Source organism: Brachyhypopomus gauderio, unplaced genomic scaffold (genome assembly GCF_052324685.1).
Source record: "Brachyhypopomus gauderio isolate BG-103 unplaced genomic scaffold, BGAUD_0.2 sc171, whole genome shotgun sequence".
In the NCBI taxonomy this organism is placed as follows: Eukaryota; Metazoa; Chordata; class Actinopteri; order Gymnotiformes; family Hypopomidae; genus Brachyhypopomus; species Brachyhypopomus gauderio.
In genome coordinates this window covers 46,159-71,094 of record NW_027506992.1, presented here as the reverse complement: position 1 = coordinate 71,094, position 24,936 = coordinate 46,159, and the positions used below count along the sequence as shown (strand labels likewise).

The 24,936-nt window shown below is 40.8% G+C and overlaps 1 protein-coding gene and 1 long non-coding RNA gene across 2 annotated transcripts; one reads left to right on the top strand and one right to left on the bottom strand.

Moving 5' to 3' along the window:
* Positions 1–1,588: 1,588 nt before the first annotated feature.
* Positions 1,589–22,045, bottom strand: LOC143501314 (uncharacterized). Its single transcript, XR_013126878.1, has 3 exons — positions 21,858–22,045; positions 21,651–21,755; positions 1,589–1,652 (listed from the first exon to the last, which is right to left on the bottom strand). It is a non-coding gene; the product is annotated as an uncharacterized LOC143501314 (long non-coding RNA).
* LOC143501312 (sterile alpha motif domain-containing protein 3-like) lies at positions 4,635–13,038 on the top strand. Its single transcript, XM_076994978.1, has 5 exons — positions 4,635–7,094; positions 9,815–10,816; positions 11,113–11,268; positions 11,971–12,063; positions 12,458–13,038. Exons 2-5 carry the CDS (start codon positions 9,821–9,823, stop codon positions 12,764–12,766), a joined length of 1,554 nt encoding a protein of 517 aa, XP_076851093.1. The 5' UTR covers positions 4,635–7,094; positions 9,815–9,820; the 3' UTR covers positions 12,767–13,038.
* Positions 22,046–24,936: the final 2,891 nt, after the last annotated feature.

The following is a 24,936-nucleotide window of genomic DNA, read 5'->3' as shown; positions in this document are numbered from 1 at the left end:
GGGCTAATCACTGCACACACACACACACACACACACACACACACACACACACACACATACACACACACACACACACACACACACACACACACACACATACACAGGGTGTACATAATTGACTATGATTAGGATTGTGTTTGTGTGAAAACACTGACTACTGATGCAGAGCTGCCTTTTGGTCTCTGTGTGTGTGGTAGTTATCCTGTCTGTAATGTGGTGTGTGGTAGTTATCTTGTCTGTAATGTGGTGTGTGTGGTAGTTATCCTGTCTGTAATGTGGTGTGTGGTAGTCATCCTGTCTGTAATGTGGTATGTGTGCGTGGTAGTCATACTGTCTGTAATGTGGTGTGTGTGTGGTAGTCATCCTGTCTGTAATGTGGTGTGTGTGTGGTAGTCATCCTGTCTGTAATGTGGTGTGTGTGTGTGGTAGTTATCCTGTCTGTAATGTGGTGTGTGTGTGTGGTAGTCACCCTGTCTGTAATGTGGTGTGTGTGTGTAGTAGTCATCCTGTCTGTAATGTGGTGTGTGTGTGTGTGTGGTAGTCATCCTGTCTGTAATGTGGTGTGTGTGTGTGGTAGTCATCCTGTCTGTAATGTGGTGTGTGTGTGGTAGTCATCCTGTCTGTAATGTGGTGTGTGTGTGGTAGTCATCCTGTCTGTAATGTGGTGTGTGTGTGTGTGTGGTAGTCATCCTGTCTGTAATGTGGTGTGTGTGTGTGGTAGTCATCCTGTCTGTAATGTGGTGTGTGTGTGGTGGTCATCCTGTCTGTAATGTGATGTGTGTGTGGTAGTCATCCTGTCTGTAATGTGGTGTGTGTGTGGTAGTCATCCTGTCTGTAATGTGGTGTGTGTGTGTGGTAGTCATCCTGTCTGTAATGTGGTGTGTGTGTGGTAGTCATGCTGTCTGTAATGTGGCGTGTGTTTGTGTGTGGTAGTCATCCTGTCTGTAATGTGGTGTGTGTGGTGGTCATCCTGTCTGTAATGTGGCGTGTGTTTGTGTGTGGTAGTCATCCTGTCTGTAATGTGGTGTGTGTGGTGGTCATCCTGTCTGTAATGTGGTGTGTGTGTGGTAGTCATGCTGTCTGTAATGTGGCGCGCGTGTGTGTGTGTGGTAGTCATTCTGTCATGTGCTGAGGGGGTTGTAGTCATATAATTGTTTATTTCCAGCCAACAACACAAACCGAGTGGTTAGAATTATGCTTAATGTGAGCGAATGTGACAGGGAAACACAAACTGAGAACACAAGACACGTCTTACATAAAGCTGAAAACATAAAGCTGAGAATTACACAAAGAAGAGGGTTTAGGTTTAGGTTTAGTGCCCATGCGTGTTGTCATACTGTCATTAATATCTGGTGTTGCTGTGATATTTGTGTGCTACACATATGGTCATTAATGCATGTCTGTGGTTACTGAGGTGGGTGTGTGTGGAACACATACGGTCATTAATGTGTGTGGTGTTGCTTTGGGGTGTGTGTGTGGTACACATACGGTCATTAATGTGTGTGGTGTTGCTTTGGGGTGTGTGTGGTATACATACAGTAATGTCTGTGTGTGTGTGTGTGTGTGTGTGTGGTACATACGGTTAATAATGTTTATCTCTGTTGTATCTATGTCCTCTTCTATCTCTCTTGATTTCCTGTAAATTTCAAGTCCTAAAATAAACAATTTTTATACACATGTAAATGTCCAAAAGCAAATAATGGTAATCAAATGTGTGTGTATATATATATACATATATATATATATATATATATATATATATATATATATATATATATATATATGTGTGTGTGTGTGTGTGTGTGTGTGTGTGTGTGTATTCCAGAGTTGTATAATCTAAGTCCTCACCAGGATTTTGCTCAGGCTTCCTGGATTGTGTTGATTCCACTAATTTTACCTGGATTGCACTAATTAGAAAATCTATCAAGCTTGAGCAAAATCCTGGTGAGGATTTTAACTTTCTGAACCTGGATTATACAACTCTGGTGTATTCTTTCACCCATCCAATTGATCAGAATCAGGTGTTCCAATAACTTCCATGGCCAGAGGTGTATAAAATTAAGCACCTAAGCGTGCAGAATGTTTTTACTCTCAGGAGCTCAGTGAAGTCCAGAGTGAAGCTGTTATAAGATGCCACCTGTGCAGCACATCCAATCGTGAATTTTCCTTGCTCGTAAATATTCCACAGTCAACTGTCAGCTGTATTATAAGAAAATGGAAGTGTTTGGGAATGACAGAAATTCAGCCACAAAGTGGTAGGACACGTAATCTGACTGAGCAGGGTCAGCGGATGCTGAAGTGCATAGTGTGAAGACGTCACCAACTTTCTGCAGAGTCATTCACTACAGACATTCAAACTTCATGTGGCCTTCAGATTAGCTCAAGAACAGTGCGCAGAGCTTCATGGAATGGGTTTGCATGATCGAGCAGCTGCATCCAAGCCAAGCCATACATCACCAAGTGCAATGAAAAGTGTTGGATGCAGTGGTGTAAAGCACACCGCCACTGAACTCTAGGGCAGTGGAGTTGCGTTCTCTGGAGTGATGAATCCTGTTTTCTCCATCTGGCAATCTGATGGACAAGTCTGGGTTTAGCGGTTGTCAGAAGAATACTACTTGTCTGTTTGCATTGTGCCAATTGTAAAGTTTGGTGGAGGGGGGATTATGGTGTGGGGTTGTTTTTCAGGAGCTGGTCTTGGCTCCTTAGTTCCAGTGAAAGGAACTCTGAATGTTTCAGCAAACCAAGATATTTTGGACAATTCCATGGTCCCAACTTTATAGGAACAGTAGGGAAAATTTTGCCTTCAGAACTGCCTTAATCATTTATGGCAGATTCAACAAGGTACTGGAAACATTCCTCAGCGAGTCTGGTCCATATTAACATGATAGCATCACGCAGTTGCTGCAGATTTGTCAGCTGCACATCCATGATGTGAATCTCCCGTTCCACCACATCCCAAAGGTGCTCTATTGGACTGAGACCTGGTGACTGTGGAGGACATTTGAGTACATTGTTGTGTTCAAGAAACCTGTCTGAGAAGATTCGTGCTTTATGACATGGCACATTATCCTGCTGGAAGTAAAACAAAAGATGGGTACACTGTGGTCATAAAGGGATGGACATGGTCAGCAACAATACTCAGGAAGGCTGTGGCATTGACACAATGCTCAATTGGTACTAATGGGCCCCAAAGTGTGCCAGGAAAATATCTCTGACACGACTGCACCACCACCACCAGCCTCAACCATAGATATGAGGAAGAATGGATCCATGCTTTGATGTTGTTGATGCCAAATTCTGACCCTACTATCAAATGTTGCAGCAGAAGTTGAGAATCAGACCAGGCAATGTTTTTTCAATCTTCTATTGTCCAATTTTGGTGAGCCTATGCAAATTATAGCCTCAGTTTCCTGTTCTCAGCTGACAGGAGTGTCACCCAGTGTGGTCTTCTGCTGCTGTAGCCCATCCACCTCAAGATTCGACGTGTTGTGCATTCAGAGATACTCTTCTGCTTGCCTTGGTTGTAACAACTGGTTTTTTGTGTAATAGCGGTTTTCCCCATTGGAAAACTTTGGATTTTGTAATTAGAGCAGACTCAAGCACAAAACCAACAAAATAATCAATGAACTGAGACCTCTGTAAAAAGAGCATGAGAAACGAAACAAATAAAAGACATGCTGAAACTTCAGCAAACCTAGAAACCAAAAAAATGCATTGAAGTCTTCCATGTATTTTTTTGGTTTCTAGGTTTGCTGAAGTTTCAGCATGTCTTTTATTTGTTTTGTTTCTCATGCTCTTTTTACAGAGGTCTCAGTTAGAGAAACGAGAAACAAACTAAGCACAGAAATTCAACACGAAAAAAAACACAAAAGTGAACTAAGGACACCAGGGGAAGCAACTGCCTGCGAAAGACACACTAGCATGAAATAAAAAACAAACTGGATAGGAAGAACGTAGTGATGAGGAAAACTTGGAACTGGGCCAGCACGCAGTGTAGGAGAAAAGAACTCTAAGTAAAAAGGTAAATAGCGAGAGAGAGCAGAGTGGCGAAACCACATGTAGATACCATGCTAAAACTGCAGGTCACAGTACCACTGGCGTCTACTTGCTAGGATGGAAGAAAGGGTGTGTCTATAGTACGTGGTATCCAGGTGTTAAATACCCTGATCAGCCATCCATCTCTCTCTCTCTGGTTTGACTGACACCGAGGTTAGACCTATTAAGAGCCGTAAGTGCGACAGCATACAGGGAGAAAAAAAAGAGTGATCGTACTACAACGGATCAATCATTTATGAATACTGACCTCTACTCTAATACTGAAATTTTAGTTACTTAAAGACTTAAAGTTACTTAAAGTTGTTTAAAGTATACTTAAAATACACTTTTTGCACTAGCCTTTTTTAACTTCTAAATGTGAATTCCAGAGTGCACTACTATTATTTATGTTAATTTATATTAATGTGAAATTATTTATTTTTCTGTTTTAATGTGGTAGGGACTACACCTTTTATTTATTTGACATTTGTGAAACAAAATACAATATTCATTTGTTTGTTTATAAAAAATAAATAAAAAGCCTTTAAAACAGAAATGAGCACAGTATCTGACTTTGGTATCGAAAATGGTATCGAATTTCAATACTTTTTAAAGTATCGTATCGAAGTTGTAATTCTTAGTATCGTGACAACACTAGTTATGATCAGAGGTGGTCTTTGCATAGAGGCGTTGCTAGGCAATTGCCTTGGGCCCCTCCCACTGTAGGGCCCCCTTGTCTAGCTAAAGCCAGGTTCACACTACACGACTTTTCAGTCGTCAGGTTTTTGTGCCGTTCGCACTACACGACTGGTTGTGCTGTAATCGCGAGTCTTTTAGTTGTTGTGGCTTTCACACTACATAACTGATCGGCAACGCGGGCTCACAAATTAAACGACTGGGGAATCGCCGACTCATCTGGCTGCCGTCCAAAAACACGAGACCACGAAAACGAAACACTCGCGAGAATCAGCAACACCACGTAGAAGAAAAAAAATGTACATGTACTCCACATTTTCGTTATTATTATTTTTTTTTACCGTTTAACCACTCCATAGTCCCAAATTGCCAGAATTATTTCATCTCTCCGTTGCAGTGAACATAGATATAGTCAATCGCACTATTTCTCCAGTGCTGTCACAATAACTTAAACACAGTGTTGTAGTAAAGTTGTATGAAGCTAGACGCTGCTGTTGACTCACAGTCGCCGACTGGGCTACATATTAAACATGCTACATATTAAACATGCTAGATATCTGCCGGTCGTCTGCGATGAGTTGGCGACCACTCGGCGAGGGTCTTTCAGCAGTTCACACTACACGACTGAGCGAACGCCGAGTGATCCCCGATTTGCCTCCGACCAGTTTCTGTCGGCGATCTACAAAAACAGTCGGCGACTGAAAAACCAGCCTAAAATCGTGTAGTGTGAACTTGAACTTATTTCTCGCATATTAATGTTGATGGACCCCCTAGCTAAATTCGCTTTGAGCCCCCAAATTGCTAAGTCCGCCACTGGTTATGATAGGTACAGCCCTGCCTACCTTGTTTGTTTTCCAACTACTGGAAAAGTCCTCAATCACAGGCTAGTGAAGTTTAGGCCCAAAACAGTCATAGAACAGCAGACACAATCTGACTTGCAAATGACTGAAGCTGATTTCAGATGCGAGAAGCGTAGACCATCAGTACAAAATGCTCAGACTGATGATGAGGTTTCGGTCGAAACTGAAGGGGCGCACAAGCGGACACCTTGGTAGAAGGGTGTGATCAAAATTTCCGCTATCCTAAGAGAGATAGGAAGCCTCCCCAACTATCAGACTGTATCTGATGTACACTGAAAAAAATGGTTCTTTGACTCAACAAGCCTGAATAAAAAAAACCCATTAAAACTACTTAAACATTTAAGTTTTTTGGATTTACTTGATGTAATTGAGTATATGCTATTCAGAAATGTCATTATTCCTTGAACTCAGATAAATACATTGTGTGAACGAATATTTTTTTAGTTGTTTCAACTTCCAATCAAATTCAAGTTCGTTCAACTCGATGCCTGCTAGATGAAGACGACGAAAGTTACGTCCTCCATCCCGATTTGAGAACTTTTCCCAGGTAAGCTTTAAAGTTTTTAAACGGAGCTAATTCTCATTTTGGTTGAGTATTTTTAGTGGGGTCATAAATAAAGGAAATAAAACGTTTTCTGATGCAGGAGGACTGTCTGTATTTTATATAAACCATTAGTGTTGTAGTACTCCAGTCCGGTCTCGGTCTCAGGGTGAGGTGGACTCGGAGAAACTGACAGAGTCCTCTGTCTGAGGTAAAGTTAATTAGAAATGTTACTTTTCCGCTTTCCGGTGTCGGTCAGCAGGCAGTATGGCTTTATAATTCTCCTCGTTTAAAGTCTATTTCGTAATTCTCTTTTACTGGGAGAGAAATAAAGATAGCGACAGGCTAGCTAACGTTAGCGACAGGCTAGCTAACCATAGTGACGAGCTAAGCTAGCTAACACACTAATGCTACCGGGGAGAGCACTAAAGATAGCAACTAGCTAAATCTTTAATTCTACAGTTTGCATACAGTTTGAAAGCTAAAATATAAGGTGATGTTGCAAAAAAATGTTGCATTTATTTCTACAGTTATACTGGTGTGCGTAGGCCCTCTGAAAGTTATAAATGTCCATATAGTCAGACGTATACATGTGTAATATCGGATCGGATCAGCCCAGAATTCCCAGATTGGTGCATACCTAAAAGTGTGCTCTTTTTCTCACCAGTATTTCAACAGTTGAAACATTTTCACATTAACATTTTCTCTCAGTTTATTCACTTTAAAAACATATTCTGTGCACCATTGCTCAGGTGTAGTTTTTGTTAACACTTCTATTAAATCCACCTTTACAGCTGTAATCAATGTTCAACAAACACTAACTGGCTTTGTTAACAAAGATTGTTCACATTTATCTGTGTCCCTATCAAATTTTTTGCATTAATATCTGTTATGTTTTTGTTTTTTTCTAGTGTTCATGAAGTGGCACTGCAAATCCTGTAGCACTGTTCTTCTTAAAAAAGGTGATCTTTTGAAACATTATCGATTACAACATGACTCTCTTGGGCGCCACAAGTCTCAGCCGTGCCTTTATTCTGATTGCCCATGCTCTTTTAAGACACTGAGTGCACTTCGTTCACATTTGTCAAGACAACATGCCTCAGTTGATTCCAAAGGAGTAAAGGAGGCCCTTTTCTTTTCATGTCAAAATTGTGGTGCAAGTAGGTTTTCAACAGAAAGTGATTTTTTTGCCCACCTTGGGCGTCATCTAAAGTGTCTGGAAACTGTTGACTGCGTGTTTAATCACTGTGATTTCCGGACAAATGTGTATGGCACTTTTTCTGCCCACAAAAGCAGAAAACATACTCCTCATTCCATTGATGATTTTAAACCAGTTGTCTTACAAAGGAGTGTACATTCAGTTCATGTTGGTCTGAGCAACACAAGTCAGGATGAGGAAGATGGAGACTGTAATTATTTGTCAGTAGTTGAGGAAAAGGACTGCCCATCAAATCTTGCTTTGAGAAAATTTGGATCAGTGCTCCTAAAATTGGAAACTACATTTCATGTTTCAGTCAAGTGCATTGACCAGTTGGTTGAAGATATACAGTTTATTTCTGCTGTTGCCTCAACTGAGACATTTAAAGATATAATTGAAAAAACTTTGCAAAAACATAATTGTCCTGTTGATGCTTCAGTAATCACAGACTTGGCAAATGAGCTATGTGAATGCAACTTCTTAAGCAGAGCTTTAGGAACTGGTGGTCCTTTTTCAACTTCATACAAGAGAAGAGAATATTATAAAGAAAACTTCAACATTGTGGAACCTGTGGAATACACAATTGATGCTAAGGAAAAAAATACATTCCAGTATGTTCCCATTCTTAAGTCTTTGTCCCAGTTGTTGAATGACAAGGATATATTTCAAAGAGCTGTTGAAGGCTTTGCAGCCTCCCAAAGTGATGTCCCCCAATTGAGGTCCCATTTTGATGGTACATATTTTAGACAAAATGAGTTGCTATCTGGTGGAGAATTTAAAATTTCATTGATCTTGTACGTCGATGATTTTGAGGTCTGCAATCCACTTGGCACAGCACGTAAGAAGTATAAAACTACAGCAGTTTACTGGGTGTTGGGCAACATACCCTCACAACTGCGATCTGAGTTGACTTCAATTTATTTGGCAATCCTGGGCAAAGCAGATGATGTTAAAAGATATGGCTATGCATCTCTTCTTGAACCACTTTTGAAGGACCTTAGAACTTTAGAGGAGGAAGGAGTCTTCATATCGCTGCTTGGTAAAAATGTCCAAGGCACAGTACAGTGTGTCGTTGCTGACAATTTAGGGGCACATTCCATCGGTGGATTTGTGGAAAGTTTTTCTGGGAAATACACTTGCAGATTTTGCCTCGCACAACGGTCTGAATTTCAATTAAAAGAAGTGCGTACTGGTGCTTTTCAAATGCGAACACATGAGGAACATTCTGTACACTTGCAAAGAGTGTTAGAAGATTCAAGTCTTGTTCATTTCTGTGGTGTCAAAAGACAATGTGCCTTGACTGAAAAACTGAACCATTTTCATGTCTTGTCTGGTTACCCACCAAATTTGTTGCACGATCTTTTTGAAGGAATCATTCCTCTTGAAGTTGCCTTGTGCTTGAGTGTATTCATTCAAAAGAAGTATTTGACAATACTGGAGATAAATGACGCAATAAAGTGTTTCCTTTTCAAGTGGTCTGACAAAACAAACTGCCCAAAATTGTTGTCACCTGGTTTTGCTGCTAAGAAGAGCATTGGAGGAAATGCCCATGAAAACTGGGCTCTCTTAAGATTCCTTCCATTTCTTATTGGACCCAAAATACCAGTTGATGAACCAGCATGGTTAATCCTGATGGACCTGAAAGAAGTTGTGGAAATAATTGTTTCCCCAGTACACACTCAGGAGTCCCTTGGCTATCTTGACACAAAAATATCTGAGCACAGGCAAAGATTCTTGGATGTCTTTCCAAAGGAAAATTTGTTACCCAAGCATCATTACCTTGAACATTATCCACACTTAATAGAGGCATTTGGTCCCTTAGTGGCATTGTGGACAATGCGCTTTGAGGCAAAGCACAGGTTTTTTAAACGTGTGGTCCAGCATGCCAGTTCTTTCAAAAACATCTTGCTCTCTCTTGCTGTGAAGCATCAGCTCTTGATGGCTTATCAGACGAATGATACAAGTTGTCTGAAACCAGCTCTTTGTGTCTCACGTGTGTCTGAAGTACCTCTGGATTTGCTAAGCAGTGATGTACGAGAAGCAATACAAAAAAAATTGTTAACAGTGCAACGGTTAATTTGGCAGATACAGCACTGTACTGTGGAACGAGGTACTCAAAAGGCATGATTTTGCCTTATGGATCTACTGCAGGGCTTCCAGATTTTGTGCAAATACAACAAATAATGATTGTTGGTGAGACGTTCGCGTTCATTGTGAAGACTTGTCAGGCCTGGTACAATCAGCATTTGAGGTCTTATGAGCTGGAAACAACTGGGCATTTTCTAGTACTTGAGCAACAGGAGTTGTATGATGTTATGCCATTATCAGCGTACAGAGTTGCAGGGCGGACTATGGTTACACTCAAGCGTGCCATTTGCCTTCCACTCTAAATCAGTATTCTTTTATAGTGCTTTTATATTTTATGTTTTCATTGTAGTTTTTGCTTTTCTTTTTTAACCTTAATTTTCTCCATTTTGCTAAAAGGAAAGGATGTCTGAACCAGCAAAGCTGCGTGTGATTCTGGATGACCATGATATACGAAAGCTGGTCTTGCCTTCAGGGATCCCTGGTACACGTGAAGACCTGGAATTGATAATCAGAGAGACCTTTCAGCTTCAGGGAAACTTCAGCCTACTCTATAAGGATGCGGAGTTTGGTGATTTTTTTTCCTTGACCACAACAGCAGATCTTAAAGACAAAGACACTGTCAAAGTAGTTCTTGTTGAGCCTTTGTATATAACTTTAACAGAAACTCACCCAGCAGGTCCTGTCTCTACACTGTCAGATAGATCTTCTAGTTCCTCATCTCATACTTCATCTGCTGAAACCATAATTCTCTCTTCTGCGGAGAACCGTGGGAGATCACAACAGTGGCCGTCTCCATTTGAAATTCCAGAGTTTGCTTATGATACAGAGCTGATACTCGAGTCTGCTAATGCTGCATTTAGAAAGGATGGCACATGTCTGAACAATCCAAGCATCAAGTCCGATGTTCTTGAAAAACTGGCTGAAAGGATCTACCAGTTTTGTGCATATCCAACCAGTGAGCAGATATGTAATGTTGCTGAGGCATTAATACAAAAGCATCCATGCTTGAAGGAACCAGGTTCTTTCTCTGGGTTGTATGGGTGGCAAACAAGGCTAAAATATAAGATGGGAAATTACAGGTCTAAATTGAGAAGACTGGGATGTCCAGAGCTTGTCGTCAACTCCGCCTCCAACAAGACAGCAGCAGCGAAAGGGGTCAAAAAACCACGTAAAGCAGAGGTTAATTTCCTCCCCCCCTACCCCACTGGAGAATCCAAACAAAGTCTTGAAAAGGATAGGGTAGATCTTCTCAGTGAGGTTAAGAAGAAAGATAATCAGAAGACCATAAGTGAGAAGATGTCAAAAACATTTTCATATCGAAGACAGGAAGTGGTGAATGAAAACCCTGCCATAGAAGATCTTCTTCATAGATGGCCAGCTTTGTTTGAAGCTATTCAGGTATCTGCTGTATGAGTGTGCTAATTGTAACACTATTCCATAAGGTCCACTATATTAATATTTTTTATGTAATTTAATGGTTACAAATCACTTAGGAGCGTAATCCCATATTCAGAAGTACTGTTAATTAATTGACTTAATGGTACATAATTGCTAGTTGCATATAAATCCATTTATGAACCATTAAAAAACCCTATACAGTTACCCTTAATGTGAAATGGGACTGCTAATATTACTTATATTTTCATAATTTAAAAAAATCTAATTAATGATTTTTTTTTCCTTCATAATTGTAGATAAAGGAAGAATTCAAAAGAATTACAACCATTGAACTGGAAGCAACATTTGCTGCAAATTTGGACAAGCACACAGTGAGGCTCCTGACTTTGTTCCGTGCTAAAGGAGGTGCTGCTGGACGGAAGATGTGTCACCTTCTAGATGTTTTGAATCAGGTATTATGGTGGTTGATAGACTGACATGATGCCAAATTTGCAGGTTGTACAGGTATTAGAGACCCTTTTAGAGCTAGATCCTTTCATAAACATACAAATAATATTAATTTGAGTAATACTACTAAAAACATACATGATTGGTGTAAAAAGAGTCCCAAACTTCACCATTTTGAATTGGAAACATGTTATTTTTGAATTGTTGCACTGCCCGTGCTGTCTTTTACAGAGTGGTGAACCCCCCTCTATTTATAATTCTGCAAAACTCATTCTCTCGATTCTTTATTTATATTCAATCATTGCCAATTAAACAAATATTTGGTTTGAGAGATGTTGCTGGAATCAAATTCAACATGGGCATTAAACAAACAAAAACAGTATAATATTTTAATATTAAATATATGTTTTAAATTATTTGTACATTGTTGCATTCTGTTTTTATTGGTATTTGGTACAAAGACTTTTGCCATGATGAGCCTAATACACAAATCAAGGAACCTCAAATATTTTGTGCAAAATGTATTTATTCCATAATGTTTGACTCCATCAGCGCTGAGTGGTATGGTATTTCATTTGGTATGGCAATTAAAATTTATACAACAGTGTGCGTTTCATAATACCATTACAGTATGTAATGAGAAGATGCAGGCCAAAATTCAGCTCTGTAGTTTAGACATGTAAATGTTTCTCTTTTTTCATTAATAGGATGAGACTACTGAAATGCGCAGAGACGTGGTGATCCGCTGCTTAATAGTGTACTTCTCTGAAAAGGTTGATGATCTCATTAAGGATTACCATGTAAGTAAATGTACAACTTCAGAAGAGATTTGTGCTTCTAAATGGTGTTTAGGTGATAGTTTTGCAGCCATTTGCGAATATGGTTGTCAGTCACAAGACAGCAATTAACTATCAATTAAATGTAGTGTAGAAGTTCATTCACACCAGAGGTGCTGCACCAAAATTACCATAGAGGTGTGGGTGGCTATATTAGATTGCATAGCTTAATATCTCTCCAGATGGCTACTGACCACTTGTGGAATAGCTAACATTAGAAACTGCATTTCACTAGTTTGTGTAATATTGTAAATGTTGCTGGTTTAATTCCTCTTTCTGGCGTAATGTGTAAAACCGTCTTAGTGTTGATGTGCAGAAATGTGTCAATGTAGCATTAAATATGCTTTTTTTATTTTAGGGTGCTTCACCTGATGAAGTACAAGACGATCTTAAACAGCACACCATGAAAATTGTCACCAAAGGTGGTTCTACGGAGGATGATCCGTTGGATGTTGGAATTGTGCTGGAAGGCAGAGAAGTTCTGGCTGGGTTGTCCAGTGTAGCAAGGGCATGTGCCTTGCTACTGGGTCTTATTTATGCTGTCAACCTTAGTTACCCCAAACAGCTCAGGTATACATTTGAATGTTGTCAAAAGATGCTGTTAGAACTTGACAGTGGGAAACTTTCACCAAAGGTGCACACACTGAAGTCCAAGTTGCTGTGTTAAATGTGTGGATATCAAATCAAATATATTTGATTTTGATTTGATTTGACATCCACACATTGATATCGGTGTCTCAAAAGAGGTATGTGCAAGTTGCTAATGCTCGGGGATTGTTTGAAAGACTTTGTTTTTGTTTTTTAATTGATATTTTTGGCTAATGACATGTTGTCATTTTATAATATTGCAAGATGTTATTGACTACAAATTTGTTTTTTGTTTTATGCACTTCATAGGCTAACAGCAGTTAATTGAATGAGGAATGAATAAAAAAATTTAAGTAATACATTTTGTATGTGTTTTTTTAGCTTTATTATTCAATAAGGTGAATATGTAAATTAAACTTGATTTCATTGAGTTAGACTGACTTAATATTTTAAGGTGAATATGTAAATTGAACTTGATTTCATTGAGTTAGACTGACTTAATATTTTAAGGTAAATATGTAAATTGAACTTGATTTCATTGAATTAGACTGACTTAATATTTTAAGGTAAATATGTAAATTGAACTTGAGTTCTTTGAGTTGGACTGACTTGATATTAAGTTGTATGAATCTAATACAATTGAGTTGGTGTAAAAAAAAACAAATGAGTTGAACTTACTTAAAAATTGATCAAGTTGAATTTACTTAAAAAAATTGGTGCAGAACGTTGCCTTGATTTTTTTAAGTAAATCCAACTCGTGATTTTTTTCAGTGTAGAAAACGGTGATCAAACACTAGCAAATATTGACTATTGTTATAGAGTCAATGACTTGCCTCAAAATTACAGAGAGGCAGTGAGTTCAGCAAATCTGTGGATGGACGCTATGAATGAGGAGATGCATTCTCTCATTGAAAACAACACATACACACTAACCCCATTGCCAGAAGGTAAACAGGCAGTGGGGGGTAGATGGGTCTATTCAATTAGTGAAGCTGGCAGATCAAAAACGTACAAAGCAAGGTACGTAGCCAAGGGCTATAGCCAAATAAAGGGTGTAGACTACAAGGAAACGTTTTCGCCAACTGCTGACATCACATCAATACGTGCACTGATGCAAATGTCAGCACAATATGATCTATAGTTACACCAAATGAACATCAAAACAGCTTATCTACATGCTCCTATAGATTGCGAAGTTTATATGGAGCAACCAGAGGGTTTCGAGGTGAAATCACATGCAACGGAAAAATTGGTGTGTAAATTGAATAAGTCGTACGGATTGAAGCAGTCTGGTAGGAATTGGAATAAAGTGTTGCATGACCATTTAGTTGAAATTGGATTTGTGCAGAACCCTGTTGACCATTGTGTCTACAGCAGAGAGTATCAAAATGGGAGGGTGATACTGATTCTTTGGGTTGATGATCTTATCATTGCAGCCAGTGATGACAATCAACTCAGGGAAGTAAAGAAAAAGCTGGCTGAAAAATTTAAGATGAAGGATCTAGGGAGACTGAGACATTTTCTGGGCATAGACTTTGATCAAAGCCCAGGGATTGTAAAGATGAACCAGAAAAGACACAGATCCAGAATAATAGAAAGATTCGGCATGTCAGACTGCAAGACAAGAACGACACCAAGTGAACAAAAATGGGACCTAAATTCAAATTGTGATCCAGTCGACAATACACTGTACCGGGAAATAGTGGGTAGTCTTATTTATGTGATGACATGCACAAGACCAGATTTAAGTTGGACTGTAAGCAAGCTGTCATAGCATCTTGCAAAACCACACGAACAGCATTTGATTGCAGCTAAACATGTGTTACGATACCTGAAGGGTACAATTGACTATGAGTTATGCTACAAAAAGAGTGACAAAAGTTTCAAGCTGGAAGCTTACAGTGATGCAGACTGGGCATCAGACTTAAATGACAGACGAAGCACAACTGGGTATTGCTTTATCCTGAATAGTGATGGACCCTTGTTTTCTTGGAAATCAAAGAAACAGCCCACAGTTGCCTTGTCTACTTGTGAGGCAGAATACATGGCTCTTGCGGCCACGACCCAAGAGAGTTTGTATCTCAAGCAGCTACTGAAGGGAATGGATTGTAGGCATCATGATGTACCTGTGAAAATATTTGAAGACAATCAGGGAACAATAGCTCTTTCCAAAAACCCAGTGTGTCGTCAGAGAAGCAAACACGTTGACATTCGATACCATTTCATTCGGTCAGCACTCAGTGACAACAAAATTACAATCGAGTACTGTCCTACAGAGAAAATGGTTGCTGATGTGATGACAAAACCTGTCACAAAATGTAAAATGGAAAAATTCAAAAATGTTATTTTTGGTTTGTAAATTTGTTAAATATGTACGATGTGACATTCTGTAAAATGAGAACAAGTGGGGGTGTTGGCTGTCTGTATATACATGTTCTCATATACTGATTATGTAAATTGTGAATGCCCTTTATTTTGACATGCTGGATGTGAAAGAAAATAAAGAGGGAGCTTAACTTCCATTAAGAGAGTTCCGGTGAAAGAAAGCTAATGGTGGTCGTGTGTTACTTTCCCTCCGTACCAACGTGAAAGTTAATCGCATCCAATCGTTTCCTAACGCAGAATGGCTGCGCAAGCAACAGTGGGGTCTTTGATGATGTTGGTAGTCCTCCTCAGACAATGGCTGGTGTAAAAATCTTTGAGGTTTGGCAACTGAGCCCCGGTGATCTTCTGTGCTGTCCGTGTCACTCTTTGCAGGGCTTTACGCTCAAGGGCAGTACAGTTCCCGTACCAGGCGGTGATGCAGCCAGTCAGAACACTCTCCACAGTACAGGTGTCGAATGTCCTGAGGATGCGGGGGTTCAGGCCAAACTTCTTCAGTCGCCTGAGGAAAAAGAGGCGCTGTTGTGCCTTCTTCACTGTCCTTGTGGTGTGTTCATTCCATGTTAGCACCTCCGTGATGTGGACACAGAGGAACTTGAAGCTGCTGACCCTCTCTACCGTGGCTCCGTCGATGGTGATGGGGCGTGAACCTGCTTCTGCTTCCTGAAGTCCATTATCAGCTCCTTGGGGAACTTCTGTGCTGAGTGTCACTGAGGATGAGGTGATGTTGCCCATCTTCACCACTTGGCGTCGTCCTGACAGGAAGTTGAGGATCCAGCTGCACAGATTGTTGAGCTAGTTAAAACATTCACACACAGAGTAAAGAACTGTATTGATGCTGTGGCACCAAAGGTAACTAAAATTATCTCTGGTAAAATTAAGTTGCCCTGGAGAAACACTCCTTCTATTGTAAAATTTAGGCAAGATTGTAGGCAGACTGAGAGACGTTGGTGAAGGTCAAAATTGCAAGTACACTTTGATATTTATAAAACAACATTGCACAATTACAACAGTGAAGTGAAATCAGCAAGGAAAAACTATTTCTCTACCTTAATCAATTCATCAAATAATAACTCGGCTGTCTTGTTCAGAAGTATAGATCAGCTAGTAAACCCCACTTCCTGTGTCTTCCCTGAGACTGTTTCAGTTGAAAAATGTGATGAGTTTGCAATATTTTTAGGGACAAGATTACTAGTATAAGGCAGAACATAGCAACAAGCACTAATAGACTATCAACCCTTATATCAGTTACTCAGCCTAACTTTAATATGTATTATTTCCAAGAAGTTGACATGGTAACACTACTTGATGTGATTTCATCACTAAAATCCTCTACTTGTGAACTGGACCCTTTACCTACATGCTTTTTCAAGCAGGTTCTGAGCTCATTAGCAAATGAAGTTCTAACGATTGTTAATCAGTCTCTGCAATTGGGTGAATTCCCCAACTTTTTTAAAACAGCAATGGTTAAACCACTATTAAAGAACAGGAATCTTGATCCCACAATTCTCAATAATTATCGACCTATATCTAACCTTTCCTTTCTTTGCAAAATCATTGAAAAAGTTGTGTCAATCCAGTTGAATGATTATATAAAAGTAAATCAAATAAATGACACTTTTCAATCTGGTTTCAGAGCTCTCCACAGCACTGAAACAGCCCTAGTTACGGTAGTAAATGACTTGAGATTGAATAAGGATGCAGGCAAACTCTCAGTCCTTTTTCTGCTGGATTTAAGCACCGCTTTTGACACGGTTGATCATGAAATTCTTCTTGATCGACTACAGAGTTGGGTAGGCCTTAGTGGCTTAGTCTTAGACTGGTTTAGATCGTACCTAACTGGGCGTGACTTGTGGCGTCCCCCAAGGATCAATTCTTGGGCCGTTACTATTCAACCTATATATGCTTCCGTTACCACATATCATTAATAAACATGGTATTAGTTATCATCAATATGCAGATGACACTGAACTTTACATTTCTCTAGAACCTAAGGCCCTAAAATCAATTTGCTCACTGTTTGACTGCATAGATGATATACAGACATGGATGTCTGACAATTTTCTGCAATTAAATAAACAGAAGACAGAGGTTCTTGTTCTTGGCAGTGATTCACAAAGGAATGATGTCCAGACCTATTTAAATCAAATGAATCTGAATGCCAGACAATGTGTTAAGAACCTGGGCGTCACCTTTGATAATGAGCTCAGCTTCAAATCACACATCATGACTACAAGACAGCTTATTTTCACCTTCGAAACATTGCTAAGGTACGAGATATGCTCTCTCCTGCTGACAGTGAAAAACTTGTCCATGCATTTATCACATCAAGGCTAGATTATTGTAACACTGTTCTATCTGCTCTTCCAAAGAGCTCTATTTCGCACCTACAGAGAGTTCAGAATGCGGCTGCAAGGGTTCTGACCCGCAGGAGAAAGAGAGATCATATTACACCTGCACTCCACTCACTGCACTGGTTACCTGTCAGCTTTAGGATAGATTTTAAGGTTCTAGTCATGGTTTTTAAATGTCTTCATGGTCTTGTCCCTCTTTACCTCAGTGAAATGATGGTTAGATATGTTCCAGTCAGGTCTCTGAGGTCTTCAAACAGTTATCTACTGGTGATTCCTAGATGCCGAATAAAGATTGGCGAGGGTGCTTTTAGCCACTATGGCCCAAAGCTCTGGAATTCTCTTCCTGAAGAGCTCAGAGGCATTTCATCCCTGAATAGTTTCAAGAACAGTCTCAAAACATTCCTGTTTAGATCTGCTTTTAGTTAAGAAACTCTAATCTATTATTTTATAATTTGTCACTTTATTTAATTATTTCTTTTTATCTTTAATTTTAATATTTTATTTTTATCTTCTTATATTTACTTCCTCTTTAGATCTGCTTTTAGTTAAACTTTGTCTCTCTCCTCAGCAGAAACTTATTGCAGAGGTTGTGACTTCTCTCCTGGTGTGTGTATACACAGGCGACGCCAGACGCAGTTCATAGGGAACTGTCAGGATCGGGGATCTAACTCGACAAGAGTCGAGAGGTTTGGCTGTCGAACTCCATGGGGGGGTATACAGGTGGCACCATTGGTGGTTACCAGGCAGGGTAACTGAGTGATTGGGAATTTCACCCTCGGCTGGGAGTCGAGCACCAGGTGGCCGTGCATAACTGTGGGCCCACGAGCACACAGTTCGCATAAAACCAGTGAGAGTGAAGTGTGAGTGTTTGTTGTTCTAGAGAGCGTGGGTGAGCTAAATTATCTTAATAGTTTTATTTACTTTACTTTTTTATTATATTGTTTACTTTACTTTTTTACATTTTATGTTATTTTAATTTTATCCTTAATTTCTTCTAACATTTTCTTTTTGTCTTCTCCTTTTTATGTTTCTTTTATTTATACTGTAAAGCACTTTGATTTGCATGTATGTATGAAAGGTGCTATACAAATAAAGATTATTATTATTATTATTATTATTATTATTCAGTCCCAGGTCCCGGAGCTTGGTGTCACAATGGTGCTGAATGCTGATCTGTAGTCAACAAACAACATTCTCACATATGTGTCCCTGTTCTCCAGGTGGGAGAGAACAGTGTGCAGTGTCAGGGCAATTGCGTCATCTGTGGATCGGTTTTTCCTGTATGCAAACTGCAGTGGATCGAGCGTTGCAGGTATTGAGGAGCAGATGAAGTCCCTCACTAGCCTCTCAAAGCATTTGCTTATAGTGGGCATCAGAGCCACTGGACACCAGTCATTTAAGCAGGATGTGCTGGGGGCCTTGGGAATTGGGGCAATAGTGGCCTGTTTGAAACACTTCGGCTCAACTGAGAGGGAGAGGGAGAGAGTAAAAATGTCTGTGAACACTCCCGCGAGCTGATCAGCACAGACTTTGAGGACCCGTCCAGGGATGCAGTCAGGTCCAGCTGCTTTCCTGCTGTTAATGCACTTAAAGGATTTGTGTACATCAGCCACGGAGAGAGTGAGAGAGGTGGGTACAGTGGTGGAGGGGGGGAGGGGGCGTTTCCTAGAGGCGCAGCGTTGTTTACCTCAAAACAGGCGTAGAACGCATTCAGCTCGTCCGGAAGCGCAGCTGGGATGTTTGTTGCACTGCAAGGTTTTATTTTAAAGTCTGTGATAATAATAATAATAATAATAATAATAATAATAATAATAATCCATTTTATTTATAGTGCACTTTACATTTCAATGAAACCTCAAAGTGCTACATAGTAGTTAAAATCAGAACAAACATATAAGAGCAAGTAGATAAAAGCAACAAAAATTTTCGCACATCAGAGATAATACAACAAATACTAGTAGGATTTTTTAAATAAAAACGTTTTAAGATTTCTTTTAAAAGACTCCACGCTCTGTGGTGCTCTCAAGGGGTCTGGGAGAGCATTCCAGAGACGTGGGGCAACAGCTTGGAAAGCCCGGTCACCCATAGTGCGTAGTTTGGTCCGGGGTTGCTGAAGGCAGTAGGTATTAGTTGAGCGGAGATGTCTTGCGGTGTTGTGCGGAATAAGAAGCTCTTTGAGGTAGAGTGGAGCGTTTCCATGGAGACATTGATGAGTAAGAAGGCAGAGTTTATACTGGATTCTGTAATGGATGGGTAACCAGTGTAAAGTTTGTAGAACCGGTGTGATGTGGTCAAATTTGCGCCTCCTCATCAGGATCCTGGCAGCACAGTTCTGAATTTGCTGAAGCTTCTGTAGGCTCCTGTCAGAGATTCCTGCGAGGAGGGCATTGCAATAGTCCAGCCTGGAGGAGACAAAGGCATGGACCAGTTTTACAGCGTCCAGTTGGGAAAGAGAGGGACGGAGTTTTGCTATATCTTTGAGATGAAAGAAGGAGATTTTGGAGAGGTGACGGATGTGTTCAGTAAATGATAAATGTGGGTCAAATTTGACACCTAGATTTGTAACAGAGGAAGAAAGGGGAATGCTATGGCCAGAGACAGAGATATTACTGATGAGAGCTGCCTTGGTCTGATGTGGAGTACCTATTAGAATGGCTTCTGTTTTGTCACTATTTAACTGAAGAAGGTTCTTTGACATCCATACCTTAATCTCCTCCAGGCATGCAGTGAGAACTGGTGGTGTGGCTGAGGTGGAAATGGGATCTGTTTTAAGATATAACTGACTGTCGTCCGCATAGGAGTGAAATGATAGACCATGTTTCCTGATAATGTGGCCCAGAGGGAGCATATAGACAGTAAACAGTGCTGGTCCAAGCACTGACCCTTGAGGGACCCCATAGGTGACAGTGTGGGGAGTTGACCTTGCTTCCCCCAGGGCCACATACTCAGTTCTGTCAGTGAGGTATGACTGGAACCATTGGAGGATGGTCCCAGAAAGCCCAACTGTAGTTTGGAGTCGATGCAGCAAGATGTTATGGTCCACAGTGTCAAAGGCAGCTGAGAGATCCAGGAGTATAAGGAGTGATGGGAAGCCATGGTCAGCAGCCATCAGGAGGTCATTGGTAACCCTGACCAGTGCTGTCTCCGAGTTGTGTGCAATGTTTAACCCCTGCCACAAACTCCTTACATTGTTACATTATTATAGTGGGTAGGAGAAGTATGGAGGAGTGATCTGATTTGCCAAATGGAAGGCGGTGGAGGGTTTTGTAGGCGTTCCGGAGGGATGTGTAGCAGTGATCCAGCGTGTGTGTTTTCTGTGTGCTGCATGTGATGTGCTGAATGCTGAAAGAACTTAGGAGAACTTTACGAAAGTTTGCCTTGTTAAAGTCTCCAGCGACAATGAACGCAGCCTCGGGGCGCAAGGTCTCCTGCTTATTAACGGCTTCGTGTAGTTTCCCCAATGCCAGGTCCATGTCCGTTTGTGAGGGGATGTAAACAGCGGTGAGAGTGACCCCGAAAAATCTCTCAGCAGCCACACCGGTCTACATGAGATGATCAGGTATTCCAGGACCAGGGAGCAGTAGGACTCAATAAAGTGCACATTTCTCTGATCACACCAAGGATTGTTGATCAAAAAACATACACCACCGCCTTTGCTTTTCCCAGAGAGGTCTTTCATTCTGTCTGCGCGGTGCACTGAGAACCCCACAGGCTCGACGCCTCGGTCCAGAGTTTCAGGTGTTAGCCAGGTTTCAGTGATGCAGATTACACAGCAGTCCCTTATCTCTCACTGGAACAAAATCTGTGCATGGAGTTCGCTGAGTTTATTTTCCAGGGACTGCACATTAGCCAGTAAAATACTGGGAAGTGGTGGTCAGTTGGTGTGTTGTCTCAGCCTGACCAAGGCTCCAGCTCTGCTGCCTCGCTTTTGTCGCCGGCGTCGTTTCTTCGGATGTGCGGTACAGATGAATGGAGGCTCGTCTCTGTTTGTAAACCAAGGAACGCTGTTCAGAAACTCGAAGTCCGGGGTGCGGTGAGTAATCGCTAAACCAGGTATCACCAAATGGCGGACCGCGGTCCGGATCCGGACCCGAACGCCGTCCTGTCCGGACCCAATCACATTCCTGATTAACTGGATACGGACCCAAATGCCAAAAAAATTTTAACGGGAGACTATATTTTAAAAATATATGTAGTGTGTGAGGTGAGTGTGTGTGTGAGAGAGACCTTGATTCTCCAGCTGCTGTATTTTGGAGGTCAGAGACTGTAGGGACAGAGTCAAGTTGCTCATTTCCACTTGTACTGTAGAGAACTTGCTGTCCACCTGCACCTCTATAATAATAACACACAGTATGGATGGATGAGAGTGTGTGTGTGTGTGTGTGTGTGTGTGTGTGTGTGTGTGTGTGTGTGTGTGTGTGTGTGATTACTCACTGGTCAAAGATATGGAGAGGATGAGGGCCAGTAGCAAAATGGATGCTACACTAAAAATACACACACACCATCGAGACTGACCACCAGAGGGGGCTGCTCTCAACCTGTAGACTGCCTCTGTTTCAGAGACACATACAAACAAAGCTGTTAAACCAATAGTAGTAGAATAGATGGTCTATACCAGATATGCCAAGATAAATTTCAGTCCAGAAGACCACAATCCTTGATCCAGCAAAAATATAGAACCCTCAAACTCCCAGAGGTCTAATAGAAGGCCTGAGTGTAAGGTAAAAGAACACTGGATGAGTGAGACAAGTTTACCAACTCATACTGGTAATTCCACATATGACAAAATTGGTGAAAGCATCAAGTTGTACAACTCTAATCCCAAACCCAACCAAACCACTACCTAACCCTAACCCTAACTCTAGAAAGGTAACAATTTCAACAAAAGCATTTTGTAATTTAGTAAAAAAAAAATTTTAATGATTTTTTAAATTTAATTTCCTGACAAAGTCAAAAAATCTTGATGTTATAAACAAGTTTATGTAGTAGTTATAAGCATGTAAACTATACAAACGGGTCCGTCAGGACCCTAACACGATAAGGTTCCAAACAAAATAAAGTTCCACAGCTCCGTGTTCCTCGGGAGCAGAATATGTAAACAACGCGCACGAGGGCATCAAAGGAATGAATCGAGAAGAGCTAGCGGCGGTAGGCTAACGACAGCTAGCGTCGCCACAGCGGGCGGAAATTATCATAAAGTTAAGCCAATAAAAGGAAAGATATGATTGGTCAATTTTACAGCCATTTGAAACTGGTATTGCGCTGAATTATAACTGCCTGGCCCTCTGTAAATGAACAGCGGGCATCACAGTCCTGCTAGGGGGAGACACAGGCTCACAGGCTTCCACTTAACCCCTCACCTTCAAACACAGATTGAATAGACACAGTTGAATAATTTATTTGCTTATATTTTTGTAATTGTTTAGATGTCGATTGTAAAACTGTCAATAGATAAAATAAAATTGGATAATTATATATATAATGTTTTAAGAATATTTTAGGCCCTCTGACAGGGCGTAGAGGGCTCTGACGGTTTCCCACTGGCATACACAAACCACATGCAGATCTACAGCTCAGCTTTAAAGTCCGCTCACTCCGCCTATATCTCTTCATCTATTAATACTTCTGGTAATAGACCCAAAGCTTTCTTCGCTACCATTAATAAACTAACTAAACCTCCATCATCTGGTCATGGTCTGGTTAGCAGCACAGAACAGTGTGAAGAATTTCTGGCATTTTTTAAAAACAAAATTCATGAAATACACCAGCAGTTTCCATCGTCCCTTCTGCTTATAGTTAAGGGTGATAGCTACTTAAACCCAGAACACAAAGCTTTATCTACCTTTTCTTTCACTGAACCAGTTGATATTGGTAAACTCATGACTAAATCAAATGCTTCTACCTGTCTCCTTGACCCTGCCCCAAATTTGCTTCTGAAAAAGTGTCCTCTAGCTTTAACTACACCCATATCACACTTCATTAATAGGTCTCTTTTTACTCGTCATGTCCCAGGGCCCCTTAAGACAGCAATCATCACTCCCATCCTTAAAAAACCCGGTCTGGGTCCAGACAAACTTGACACATACCGACCAATCTCAAACCTCCCATTTCTTGCTAAACTGTTAGAAAGGGTAGTAGCTGCACAGATACAGACATACATGAACGACAATGCGCTCTTTGAGCCTTTTCAATCTGGTACTATTTCACAGTACTGAGACTGTCTTGTTACGGGTACTGAACGATCTTCTCTTAGCTGTAGATGCCAGTGAACTTAGTAGTCTCCTCCTGCTCGACTTGAGCTCAGCATTTGACACAGTTAACCATAGCATTCTCATTTCCCGTCTCTCATCCCTAGGCATAACTGGCACTTCCCTATCATGGTTCAACTCGTATCTCTCCAATAGATCACATTGTGTTTCTTTGGGCAGACACACATCCTCCTACTGTTCTATCACCCAAGGAGTTCCTCAGGGCTCCGTCCTAGGTCCATTTCTCTTCATCATCTATATGCTACCACTTGGGAAGATAATCCATAGCCATGGCCTTAACTTCCACTGCTATCCTGATGACACACAGATTTATGTTAGCACTAAATCCACCTCCACTCTGCCTCCTTCCGCTCTCATCTCCTGCCTGTCGGATCTTAGATGCTGGATGCACTCAAACTTTCTGCAGTTAAATAAAAACAAAACCAAAGTCCTGCTTGTTGGTTCAATAACTGTTATTTCAAAATGATTTATTTAAAAGTTCATTTTTCCATCTGTGGAACAGTGCTTGCTTGCGCCCTGTGCTGTTAGACAAAGACGCTGAAATCCTGGTCCATGCCTTCATCTCGTCTCATTTAGATTACTGCAATGCACTTTTTCTTGGCCTCCCTAAGAAATCCATACAGTCTCTCCAATATGTTCAGAATTCAGCTGCTTGAATTCTTACACACACTAAAAAATCAGCTCATATCACACCAATTCTTCATCAGCTTCACTGGCTACCCATCCCTCTGCGTATACAGTTTAAAATCCTGCTCCTCACATATAAATCCCTTAATGGTCTCACTCCAGATTATTTAGCACAGCTTCTACACCCTTATATCCCAAACCGAACACTTAGGTCCTCAGACACAGGTCTTTGGGTGGTTCTGAAATACAAGCTTGTCACTGCTGGTGGGCTCATACTGTGTAATGGCCTGTAACGTTTCACGGGGCGGGAGATAGCAGGAGTGACGCAAATGCAATAAAGAAGGATTTAATAGAACAACAGAAACAGACAAGACAGCACAGGGAATAACTATATTACTAGGGGCAAAAGACAAAGGCTACAACAGGGTACAACTACTGAAGGGGAAACAGAATACTGGGGACAAATATACGAACGAAGAAACTACAAGATATTAAGGGGTACGAGAACTAAAACAGGGAACATAGGAAGGTGAACAAGCAACACGGTAAGTATACTAAGGGAGCTATACTACACATAAGAAAAAGTCTTAAACATACGGATCAGCTAAACAACTGGG